This window comes from Lepeophtheirus salmonis, chromosome 3, assembly GCF_016086655.4.
Source record: "Lepeophtheirus salmonis chromosome 3, UVic_Lsal_1.4, whole genome shotgun sequence".
NCBI lineage: Eukaryota > Metazoa > Arthropoda > Copepoda > Siphonostomatoida > Caligidae > Lepeophtheirus > Lepeophtheirus salmonis.
The window spans coordinates 626,261-639,139 of record NC_052133.2 but is presented as its reverse complement, the minus strand read 5'-3'; the positions used below and the strand labels follow the sequence as shown (position 1 = coordinate 639,139).

At 31.3% G+C, this 12,879-nt stretch overlaps 1 protein-coding gene across 1 annotated transcript; it reads right to left on the bottom strand.

Moving 5' to 3' along the window:
• Positions 1-4,608: 4,608 nt before the first annotated feature.
• Positions 4,609-7,197, bottom strand: LOC121114513 (organic cation transporter protein). The gene is made up of 3 exons (XM_040708504.2): positions 6,768-7,197; positions 5,297-6,109; positions 4,609-5,235 (listed from the first exon to the last, which is right to left on the bottom strand). The coding sequence occupies exons 1-3, from the start codon at positions 7,092-7,094 to the stop codon at positions 4,783-4,785; spliced, it is 1,593 nt and encodes a 530-aa protein (XP_040564438.1). The 5' UTR covers positions 7,095-7,197; the 3' UTR covers positions 4,609-4,782.
• Positions 7,198-12,879: the final 5,682 nt, after the last annotated feature.

Below are 12,879 nucleotides of genomic sequence, written 5' to 3'. Positions count from 1 at the left end.
TGTCCTTTATATATTCCCACACCATTGAACCTAGGAGACTGAAATTTTACATGGGCCCCTCTTTTGAGCTTGGGCAGGCTAAGACACAGGTGTTGATTTTTGGGGAGGTCATATAAGGGGGGCTTATGCTATACCCAAAATCCAAAAACCGTTTTTTGCACCTCAATCAGACTAGATTGGCGTTTCAAACAACAACTATACGAATAACTACGTTTTCTAAATTTATTCAAAGTCAAAAAAGCTATGGGCTAAAAAAGAAATCTGTGAAAAGTGCAATTTCGTTTATTTCAGATGCAAAAAAATGAACTTACAATACTTTATTCGGATTAGTAAATAGAATAAAGTTTGTAGAAATTTGTCTAAAGATTCGTTTGTATATGAATTGACCAAATAAAAATTGATGTTTAACTGAAATATCTGTCATTTTCTGAATTTTTCAGTTTTTTAATGCCTTTATGTTAGATGTATTTTCAATTTCCGGAACATTTTATTACATACCTTTTGCACTATTTGCAAAAATGAACCAGATATTGACTGTTATTTTTTCGACAACATTATTCTTTGTTTTTGCAATTACAAAAAAATGTTGGTAGGTTTGTGTTTCTTTTAGAATATCAAAATAAACACTTTTAACTATTTTTTTTTGTGAAATTAATACAAGAAAGTTTTTTACAATTTTCTTCGCGAATTTTGATTTGAGAATTTTTCGAAGTAAATAAAAAAAATGGACTTCCAATCTAGACAATTTTGTAAATGCTTATATGTTGGTATGTTATTTGAAGTTTATAACTCATTATTTTTTTATATTCATAGTAATACTACTAAGGTTACAAGAGTCAATAATTAGAGTATTTTTTTTTTGGGGGTGATGATGAGACTTTGTAAATTATCTTACTTAACCGGATTGATATAGTGTGAAGAATCCAAGAGAATAAGAATTGTCAGGATCTTTTTAGACAACAACAAACATTTATATTATAATTATTATTATAAATGTAGAAGTATTTTTTTAATATTTTTTTTTTTTAATTTCCTCAATTAATTTTACCATTTTAATGTGATTTCCCTCTCCCTCCTTGGCCCGAGCAACGCCAGGTAATCCTTAGCTAGTAATATATAATTGCAATGAAACTGCACACAATTATATTTTTCTTGCAACGACATTACTCAGAATCATATTGCTTACAATGAAGTAATAATCGATGATATTACACACAATTATTTTGTCTCACAATGATAACCTACACCACGATTTTACCACACAACGATATTGCCCAACTATTTTGTCTGCAACCTTTCTACCCCAAACATTTTACAGTGAATCCATAAATTACATCATAATTGAAAGGAAAACTATCTTGGGGGCTCATTATTCTTGAAGTGAGGGCATCTAAGTGCAAAGCAATCACGAGTACATGAAGGACAAAGAGTAACTCTGATAATTTGTTGTTGAGTTATAATTGTAACTCCTTGTTGAACTCAGAGTAGAATTGAGGATCGACATCGTAGTAATTCCTGCTTATATCTGATTGGGCATTGTGTTTATTTCCTTCATCTAAAGGCTATTTTGATGAAGCTAATGGAATCTAATCAGTTTCCCCCCCAAACGTTCTTCAAATTGTCAGAATGACCACATTACTTTTCAGTTTATTTTTTTTAACATGCCCGCATATTATATTTTTTACAACTATAGAAATGTAATGAAGCAGTATTTTCTTTTGATGTGCACTTATTTTGACTGAAGTGTAAATAATTTTATCATAATAATAAAGGAAAAGTTGTAAATTTAAACTTAATCACCTCACCTTAAAAAAATAAATTATAGAAATTTTAACCATTAAACAGTTATCATTTCAATGACATCTAATATGCCTATATGTATACTTTTAATTCTACCCAATTTTATAATGAAACACATATATACTTAAATTCTGTAGATAAAATGAAATTACTTCACAATTTAATAAAAAAATTTCAAAAAATAATACAATTGTAATTTTTTTGACGCACCTTCACTTTTTTGTCATCCATATCATGAATTTTAACAATGATTTCTGGAGTACTAACCTCAAGGCGTTCAGAACATTCAGTGTCACTTTTGCCCATTTGACCATCCAAAAAAAATGAAAACTACTTATAAACTGTTCTAATCAAAGGTGCAGATTCCCCATATTGTTAAGAAGCTTATTTTTTAGTACCCTGAGGCGTTTTTCGTTTCAATAAGTAATGTTTAATAAACACAGGAAATTATTTTTCGCCATTTTTTGAAAATCGTTCCACTTCCTTGATTCACACGAATACTAAACAGATATAAATAGATAGATCTGGCTGAAAGTTGCTAAATGCACTTCCAAAAAATCCTACTAACAAAATATAACCTCGATACGCACAATTAGTGCCATCTCTCGGACTTTATACGGACTTTTCAAACAACCCACGTATATGTCAAGGCATATACAACAAAGTCTAGGCAACTGAAAAAAAAAAGTTTGCCAGTAGATTTCACGTCATTGAAATATAAAATAGATTTTTGATTGTAGCAGTATTTGCTTGATAATCAAAAAAAATTTATCTAAGTCAATTTTGAGCTTATTTTAAGGGAATTTTTGTGGGAGCTCAAAAAATACTTCAAAAAACAGAAGTTCAGAGTCAGGCATAGTAAGAAAATGACATCATAAACACATTCTTATTTCGTTAAATTTAAAATTTTATAATCGTCGATTTCTGTTAATACAAAACACCCAGGCGGAACTCAAGCATGTGCTATCGCAATATGTTTCAATTTTGTGAATGTTTCATACCATCGCTTCCACGAGGATTCCCGCTTACGAAAAAAATAAGTGCAAAGATGCAAATCGAAATCCAACACAGATTTGTGAGCGCCTTTTTTCTTCTAGATGATTATCTGAGAGATTTAAAAAATGAGCTACTTGGTACTCCACTTGTCAAAAGAATTTAGAAGGGTCTTAATCCTTCCATCAATATACCTAGTCATGCATTAAACAGGCTCTCTGCAATCAAATCTGAACGGGAAGAACGAAATAAAAAACGTGGGAACGTAGTACTCTCATCCCTATTCCTCAGAGTTTATTCAGATATTTGGTATTCTCCTCATGGAAAAAATCACGAACTGCTTATTAAAAGACTAGAAGTGGAACTTGAGTTTGTAATGGAAGAACCCACTTATATCCCAATAAATAGTGCAGAACATGGATAAGGAATGTCAAGTTCAAAAGGAATTCCAAAGCAACTCTCAATTTTCGAATATTGAGTAGAATAACCTTGTAGTGAGTGAATAGGAAGTTTCAGTTGATTCTGAGATATTTCCAAAAATTAATGGTGCTAAAACAACAGAATCAGCTGAAATTTCTAATTTCAAATAGGATACCAGCACTCAAGGCCTAGCATGTGTTGCAGGATGGATTGCATCAAGCCTTAAAAATACCTATACTATATATAAGGTTAAGTATTCAGAATGCTCTAAAGAGGTCCTAATGAAGTTCTCACCTGTTCACTTTTATAAGAATATGTTCACTATACAAGAAGATACAGTTTGACGCTTCATCTAACAGAATTAGAAAGCTTAAACAAACAGGGCAGTTTATTTATTAAATTATTTTTGTTTTAAATTTCCGAATAGTACATTATCACTCCTACTAAACTCCTCTTTGTAAACTTTATTCCTGACAAAAATTGACAATTTTTGTCAGGAATAATGATAAATTTAAAAAATTAGGTTCATTAATTTAAATTATTTTTTTTTGTGTAAATTTTCCTTAAATATTGTTCTTATCAATGATATATTTTATTTTATTATTGTATTAAGATAGTACTCAATAGTAATATGATTATCCCTTCTCTATTCAAATAACGTAACTCCCGTTGTGCGCCTAGGAATTCGCATTCCCTTTTTCTAGTGCCTAGACCTTGGTATATATAATAGATATTATATTACTGAAATGATAAACTTGTATTTTAGAATAACGTTATGAAGGGGAGCAGGTTAGCTGTCATGACGTTTCATTAGATTAGATAGGAGAGACTATGCGATGAAGGAAATAAATGCAAATCCGACTCCGTATCTAGCAATGCTACATACATCAAATTACTACGATATCCATCCTCAATTCTACTCCGACTTTAATAAGGACTTATACTTTTAACAAATCTCCAGTATTAATCTTCGTCTTTCACGCAGCAGGGATTAAGCTCATATGTTCTCTCTTTAAGAATAATGATAACATCTTTCGAAAATAAGGAACTCTGTTCATATTCCAACTACAAAAAGTATTGCACATGTCCAATTTCATATTTTTTTACAGCTATAGTCAAGACTATAGATGAAAAAGTTTGATAATGAAACAGGGAGTCCCTTTTTGTAGCTGCAGCCTGAACAGCTAAGCTGCTCCCTTCTTCAAATCGTTAGATTGATCACGCTAATTTTCAGTTTCTTTTACTTTTTTTATATCTGCGGATCAAATTGTTTTCAACTATGTTTATGGTTACCTTATAATACTACTACTACTATACTTTTATTGATGTTTTGATAATGCAATGTCATCTCAATAAAAGACTTGTATAAAATGTAGAATAAATCATGACAATCAATAATAGCAAAAATTAATTTTATGTCAGTTTCAATAAAGTTGTTATCTAATTGAGCCTGTAATGAAGAATATATAACAGAATACATGCATAAATAGATTACAATGACAGTTAGTAAATTTAAACGGACTCAAAATTCAAATCTTTAATAAAATCAAACGAATAGTTTTTACAAAATTATGAATTTTCCTTTCTATAACATTTTATAAGCTTGTTCATAACGGTACGATCTGAGGCAAGTTTAAGTTCTTCGACCGTCTCTGGAACATCAATGCCTTTAGTCTCAGGTAGAAAAAGAAAACAAATCCCGCCAAGTAAAATCATGATCCCGAAGAAAACATTCGGTAGTGAGTAATCAATAATTGACATTAGATCAACAGCAAAAGGTGCAATAGCAGCTCCGAATTTGGAGAAGGAATCCATGATACTGAATACTTCACTTCGAATTGGAGTTGGAAATAATTCTGGTCCTAGAAGCCCGAGTCCTTGAAAGCTTACTGATGAAAGAGTTTTACCCACAATAGTAAGTGTTGAACGTATAATTGTATCGCTCGCCTGGGTGAAAAATATTAGTATTCCTGAGATGCCACAAATACTAAATGTAAACATAAGAGTAGGAATCCTTCCAAACTGAATAATATAAGATATAAACATATTTAAATCTAAATTAAACCAATTTGATTTGTTTTACCTTATCAAAGAAGTAGATGGCGAAAAACTGAATAAAAATATCAACAACACTCGCAACAACGATGATAATATATTTGCTAGCATTTAATAGTTTTACTGAAAGAAATATCCCGTAATATGACATGCCCGTGACCATCCACGGATATACGATAAGTCCCAATCGCCTTCGTAAAATAGATTTGCCCAATATGTACTTAACTCTAACTTTAGTATTTGTCAAAATGAATTGAACAATGTGTGTGAAGGAGGAGGGATCTTCCTCAAATTGTTCGTGCTTAACTTCATTCTTTAAAAACATTTGAATTTTTTCATCTAGAAGTTCATCACTATAACCTGGAGGTTTATTCCAAATTGCAATCCATCGGAGATATTTTTTTGCTTCTTCCACTTTTCCTCTTGAAAGGAGCCATCGGGGTGATTCTGGGAGGATCCAAATATATGAAATAAATATAAGATTAAAAAGGGACATTGCCAATTGGAGATAGAAATGATCTCGAATAAGATATGCCAAGAGAGCTAGGTTTATGAAACCCAACTTCCAAAACATCTGAAAAAGAGAGCCTATTATAGCTCTTTTATTAGATGGAATGATTTCCATAGATATGATCAAAATTACGACCCATGTTGTGTGAGAGGAACCTCCTAAAATCATTCTAAGAATTAAAAAAATCCAATAGTTTGAGCTGAAGATCGAGGAATAAGCAGCCAGAATCTGAATTATCGTCAGGCACAATGCTGTTTTTCGTCGACCCCAAATGTCTGCAAGAGGACCAGCTATAAGGCAAGCGATTATGATACCAAGAAAGTAGAGCCCCTAAAAATGATCAAATCGAATAAACTGTATTTTAAACATACTGATAAATATTTTATGCACAGAGTCGTAGTCGGCTTTCCCATACAGACTTTATTCATTCACGAGAGTAAGAAGAAAGTTTATTTTCAACAAAGCAAGACAACAAAAAAAACAAACATTATTAAGAAAATATAATTTTTTTAATAATGTAATTTCCAAATTTTAGAAAAAAGTGTCTACTAAAGTGACAAAACGGTTAAAATAATAATTAAATGAAAAAACATGCATGTCAATTAAGTTAAAAAAACAAAACTATTTTGCAGTGTGCAAAGAGAATATAATAACACTTTCTCTACAAAAACCTTGATGCGAGTGAAAAGATAAACATGGCGCGCGCAAGATAATTTCAAACCATGGAAGAAGAAGAAAATATAAAGGGGGGCACAAGGTTAATAGAAATACAAATGTAATTCTATTAACCTTGCAGAGGGGGGGGGGGGCAGAAGATATGCAAAAGTAAAATTTGTCACCTGTATATTTGTATTTTGCTATTTTGTTTTAAACCTTTAAGTATAAGAATTGAGAATGATATTTTTTCCCCGTTTATATGTCTGCCGCCTCTTTCCTCTGGGATTAGAGTCTCTTGAGCGCCTACGACCTCGTCACCCTCTTTTATTACCTGCAAAAGAGGAAGATAGTACAGTTGATCACACACAAGATTCCATTCTGTCACAACAGTGGAAGTATATTGAGAATCATCATAGCTCCAAGTTTGACAAGGAAGATCTGTTTTATTCTCAAAGCAAGCATTCAATTCTAGAGTTCCATAAGACGTTAAGCAGTAGTAATTTGGGGTTGCTCCAACAAATAGTATGGAGATGTGATACATTGCGGGTAGAAAGCAGCTCCAAAGGGCTAAGGATAGAAAGAGAGCTAGCCATTTGTTTGAACTACCGCTGACCAGATCTATCAAATCTTGAAAGTCAACGCTATTATTTTCACTCATCACTATTGTATCTATTTTTGATATATCCTCCCTATAGTCATTATATCACCATAATACAAGAACATAAATATTTGAGTAGTAATTTTCAAAGGCGCGCTCAGTATGAATGTTCTTCTAACATGTCTTGTCCGATGAGGATGAGTTTCAAAAATATGTTTCCTTTAGAGCTGGGAATGACGTGGATGATCAATTATCATCTTTAGGATTGCCCTGTTACATAAATTCAATTGGATTACAAGGATTTTTTTTTATAAGACGGGTCTAATAATATGTGTATAAATATATTATAATAATATTTCAAACTTTGTGTACAAAATAAAATGAAAGATGTGTATAAATATAATAAAATTGTTACAATTAAAAATGTGACATATATGGATTGCATAGAGATGTTACACTTCAAATTTTTTGTTCGTTAAGTAATTAAAAAAATACAGGGTGTAACGCGTAAACATAAAAAAACGATTTTTAATTGACGATAATTTAGAAAATAACATATATATATAATTAGAAAATTACGTTCAACATATTATAAATAAAGTTAATTGTCATTATGGCTTCCATTTGTTTTGACAACTAATTCTAAGCAAGGGCGTTATTTACAGTAAGTCTCAATAATTTTAGATGCCCATTCATTGGAAATGAAAGAGAACATCATTTTGTTGTCATAAATATGATATTCCAGAAAGATAATTAGCCTAGATCCATAGCCAAATATCAGTGAGAGGATCTACAAGTACTGTTAGATATCACTTTTTATGCCAAGATATAAGTAGACATCGCTTTACCAATGCTGGCTATGAATCTTAGGACCATAATTTGGGACAGATGCTTTGAAAATATTTACTCCTTTCACAAAAGGAAATTATAATTTCTTTTGTTGATGAATCATGGTCTTTATGATGCCAACAAAATACGAGGGGGGGTCTGAAAAGTTACCGACTTAATCCATATATAAAACATTTTCTTAACTTTTATTTCTCAACATAGTCTCCTTGTAACTCTACACACTTCTCCTCTCAGCATTCTCCCATCTCTGTAACCCTATCAAATCGGCTTTTTTTTCTGTAAAATAATTTTTCAAGATACAATTTTTGATTTTGGCTCAATTACTTCGATTTCGATTGACTTAAATGCGTCAAATTTTACACAACAACCCTTTAGATGTTTGCTATTGTTTGAATCCATTTAAGGGTTGCACTTTCCTAAACAAATATTTAATCACAGTTCGATACCCAATTTAGTCAAATTTCAAAAATGACACACAACAACTAACTCAAACGACTGTTGCATAGCAACCCCACGTCCAAAATGGCTGAAATTTTGGTGAGCAACTGTCAAGAGATGCTAGATAGATGTGACTAGTTCTAATTTACGAGTTCTACCATCTTCACGCTGAGTTCAGAAACTTTTCAGACAACCCTTGTATGTATCGACTGGAGCCAGTGATCACCTTTTTTCTTTGACATTGTATCTCTAACATTTTTGGACTAGCTCCAACAAAAATTAGCATTATTGACAGCTTCCTGTTAATCTAATAAAGCTAATAATAGTTTGCAAAATCAATTATTTCCTCGATATGCTGTCCATGGGTTATTTTACATGTTTTATAATTCATACGCTTCACCCCATATTAGAATATATAAGTTTTTGATAGAGAAATTCCTTGATGAATGTCAGTATAGAGATTTGTCTTATCTCTGTTCCTTTTTGGAGTAAGGCTATCATATTTATAGATCTTTGTATTGATGACATATAATAGGACATGTGCGTTGTTTACTTATATTCGATTGTAAACACATCACCAATGAGTAGCGGAAAAATAATACACCTCCCTGAATAATAATTATGATTATCCGGCCAAAAAATACTAGCTACTAGCTAGAGAAAGACTTTAGACGAAGTTGAGTCACCTGTTGACAAGAGTTCTTTAATTTTATTACTCATTATTATTTGAGACTTTATGAAAGTGATTTTATTAAGTGATAATAAAATTAAAAGTATTCTTGACTCAGTGTTTCTTCCAAAGATGAGTTAGACAACCCAAGAAGTTAATTTCAAGAATCTACTCTTTTCAAGCAATAAGAAACGTATGAAGTCCTTTTCGCTATTAGTCCTTAAATTACAATGTTGGATTTAAATCCAACATTGACTAATCCATCTATTAGTCAATGTTACTATTACAAGGTTAAGCAACAAGAAAATAGCCTTTTTTCTTCGGAAACAGTTTTTAGATGAGTAAAATAATAGTGATTTCCATACTATGCATACAATTTCAAAGTGATGAGGATGACGACAACAGCCATTAAAATATTTTATTGTAAATTGATAAGACCATTTTTGAACCTAAGATTGAGAGTGTGATTAATGATTATCATTCATCCCATGGAAGGCGCTATGAAAAGTATTCTTAGCAAGTTCCATTTTTTTAAACAGGTTAACGATATAAATATAAATTATCATAATAACTATCTTACAATTTACAAATACTGCAATATTGCAATTCGTAAAGATGAAATATTATTAAAAAATAAAATAGATAAACAAAATAACGGCTTCACACAAGAGTTGACATGATCTTAATCTATACTAGGGCCCTTAATTAATACATACCCCAAGCGACAATGAGTCACAACCCCTGGCGGATAATATATATTTTTTAGTTTGCTTGTGTCTTATTCTTTCTAAAGGGTATTGTAAAAAAAGGATCTGTGTAAATCATCGGTAGATTAAAAAATATTCAGGTATTTTGTATTTATTGGTAGTATACAAATTCATTTAATCATAGTGGAACCTTGGCCGAATAATTGGATTAAAAGTATGGACGGAGTTGTCATTTGAGGTCGGATCTCTCAGATGTTCTGCAACAGCCAAAATCCCTCCCTCTCTGACAGGACCTATGATAGGATTACTTTTTGAAGGGGGGGTGTTGTATATTTTTTTTTCAAATTTTCCGACTGAGGTAATATATTTTCAGTGTGACTCTCATTTTTTCTGACTCTAATATGAACTGATTTTTTTAGTAAATAAAATCAAAACAGTTTGCCCTTTCTTAATGAAATTGGTAATATCTATCGAATGACGTTTTTTTTTAAAGAATATTTTGTTTTATCTTTTTGTTGTTCTTTTTTTTGTTAGAAAAAGACAAGCCTATTTTAAATTTTTTGAAAAAAAATTTCAAAAATCCGCATCTATTCACAAAAATTTCAAAAATCCACAACTTTTCACAAAAATTTCAACGATCCATAGTTATTCACAAAAAATTTAATTTTTGGGAAAAAAAAATTAAAAATCCACAGCTACTCATAAGAAGTATAATTTTTTGGAATAAAAATTCAAATATTAAATTTTTGGAAAAAAAAAATTACCCCTGTTTTCTCGTATATTATTTCCATTCTGACCCAAAAAAATTTAGTAAAAAGAAAAAAAAACTCTTTAATTTGGGAGAGGGCTACAGTTTCTCCAGCCTACCTCATGCGGACTCCCTAAATGTGATCATTAACTATAATTTACACATTTCTCTTCATTCAAGAATTACTATGTTTTGACATGTGACATTAAATGGCATCATCATTTGACATATGACAATCAAGATGATTAAACTACCCATGTGGAAAAGGGATATAGTTATTATTTTTACATTTTTTCAAATATGTCTCTAAGTTTTTTAATTGAATTCTATAAGTGTTCTATAACTTTGTTGTGTAAACAAAGATAAAATAGTAAACATTGGCAAAACAGCAAATAGGCATTAGTTTCGATGATGATACATTTTTTGGATCCAGAGCGTGCACAATTTTGAACTCTGGTATGGATTTGTCAAACTTTTCAAAGTAGGAGGCGTAGCCTGTATAAAGCCTAGTAAACACTTGCCCATGTCATTTTATCAATTATATAATACTGTAAAAACAAAATAATAATTAGTTTCATTTGTACTAATACAATTTAAGTGGCCCATATTACCTTGATTATGGGGTGATATGGGCCAATAAGAAATTTTCAAAAAAGGCATCTAACTTCAAATATTTTTTTGTTTTAATGAATAATTGCTGTGAAATTTCTGACTATTTGATTAAAAAATATAGACAATTTTCAAAAAGCGTCGCATATTACCCCAAATAACTGGAGCGTGTGTTGTTGAAAGACGAAGAGCAACATTAAGCGTTTGTTGCTGAGTTATATATGTAAGTCCTTATTGAACTCGGAGTAGAATTGAAGATCGACATCGGAGTATTTCCAGCCTATATGTCCATACTATTTAGGGAGTGGGATTTGAGTTTTTCCTTTAACGTCATGACAGATTCAGGGGCGTCTGTAGGATTATATATATATATATATATTTTTTTTTTTTTTTTTTTTGTGGGGGGTTTGAAACACAAAATTAATTTCAATTTTTTGAAATACTAAATTTTTCTCAAAAAAAATCGAGTATTACATTGTCTAGTAATAACAAAAAAAAAATCCTTAATTTGAGGGGAGGCTACAGCCCCTCCAGCACTCACCCTGCGGATACCCCTGAGAGAATATATTATTATTTATTCAGGGGGATTCGCAGGATTATATATTTAAATATATTTTTTTTTTTTGGGGGGGGGAGGGCTAAAACCCCTCCAGCTCAACCCTTGTCGACTCCCCTGTTATTTTTATTAAAATTATGAGAGTTTAAGTATCCTAAACATTCCCCAAATCTAGCTATTATACATATTTGGCTGTTTCTCTGTTGCCAGAACAGTACAATTAACTGAATGTTAAAAAAAAAAAAAATAACTCAAAAATGATCAAGGGAACTCTGACAATTTCAAGAATATTTGGAAGTAGACGTAGAAAAGATTAGCTGTCATGACGTTTTATTTGAGTGTTCTACTATCAAGAATTATACCTAGTAGTAGATTAAAAATTGAACACCATGAAATTTTTAACTTCAGTAAGATATAATTCATTATTTAACCATAGAATTTTAACAAAATTAAGGATATAAATAGATGTGTATCTGAGCTCTCTTAATCATTAATGTAGCCGCCCTTAGCAGCAATGATGGTTTACAGGTGGTGGCGAAAGACCTGGTACCCGCTATGGATGTAGTTCTCTGACATGGCATCCCAGTGCTGACTGACAGTAGCACTGAGGGCCTCAATATTTAGATGACAGACACTGCAGGCCTTTTTCTGGACATGCACCCAAAAGATGTATTCCAGGAGATTAGCTTCTGGGCTGGAGGGGGTCCAAAACCGAAAAAAAAAATTAAAAAAAAATAAAAAAAAAAAAATTTATCTTTTAACGTAATCTCCACATAGGTAGGAGCTGGCGGTGTCTCTGAGGGAACTGATGTCTTTTAGAGGTAAACTGGTCAACCGAAGACAGCCGAGAGCCACAAATACAGCGTAGAATAAAAAATTCTCAATTTGAATGTAAAAAATACTTCGAAAACTGGTTCAAACGTATGCAAAAGTATATTGATCTTCATGGAGAATATTATGAAAAGCAATAAAGCAAATTTCGTTAGTAACTTTTTTTTTTTTCATTATTAAGTCAGAAATATAAATAGCAAACTACTTAATTATGAAACGAGAATTGATAATATAGGGGTAAGATCAGAAACCTTACTAGAATTTTTCTATGGAGGAGGGAAGTGGGCCCAATTTTGAAATATTTTTTTGTAGAATTACCTTTTGAAGAAAATACAAATTTAATAAATTACCTTTTTTTTTTTTTAAATACAAATTTAATAAATAAGCTTTTTTTAAGAAAATACAAATTTAACAAATGACCTTATTACCAAACACAA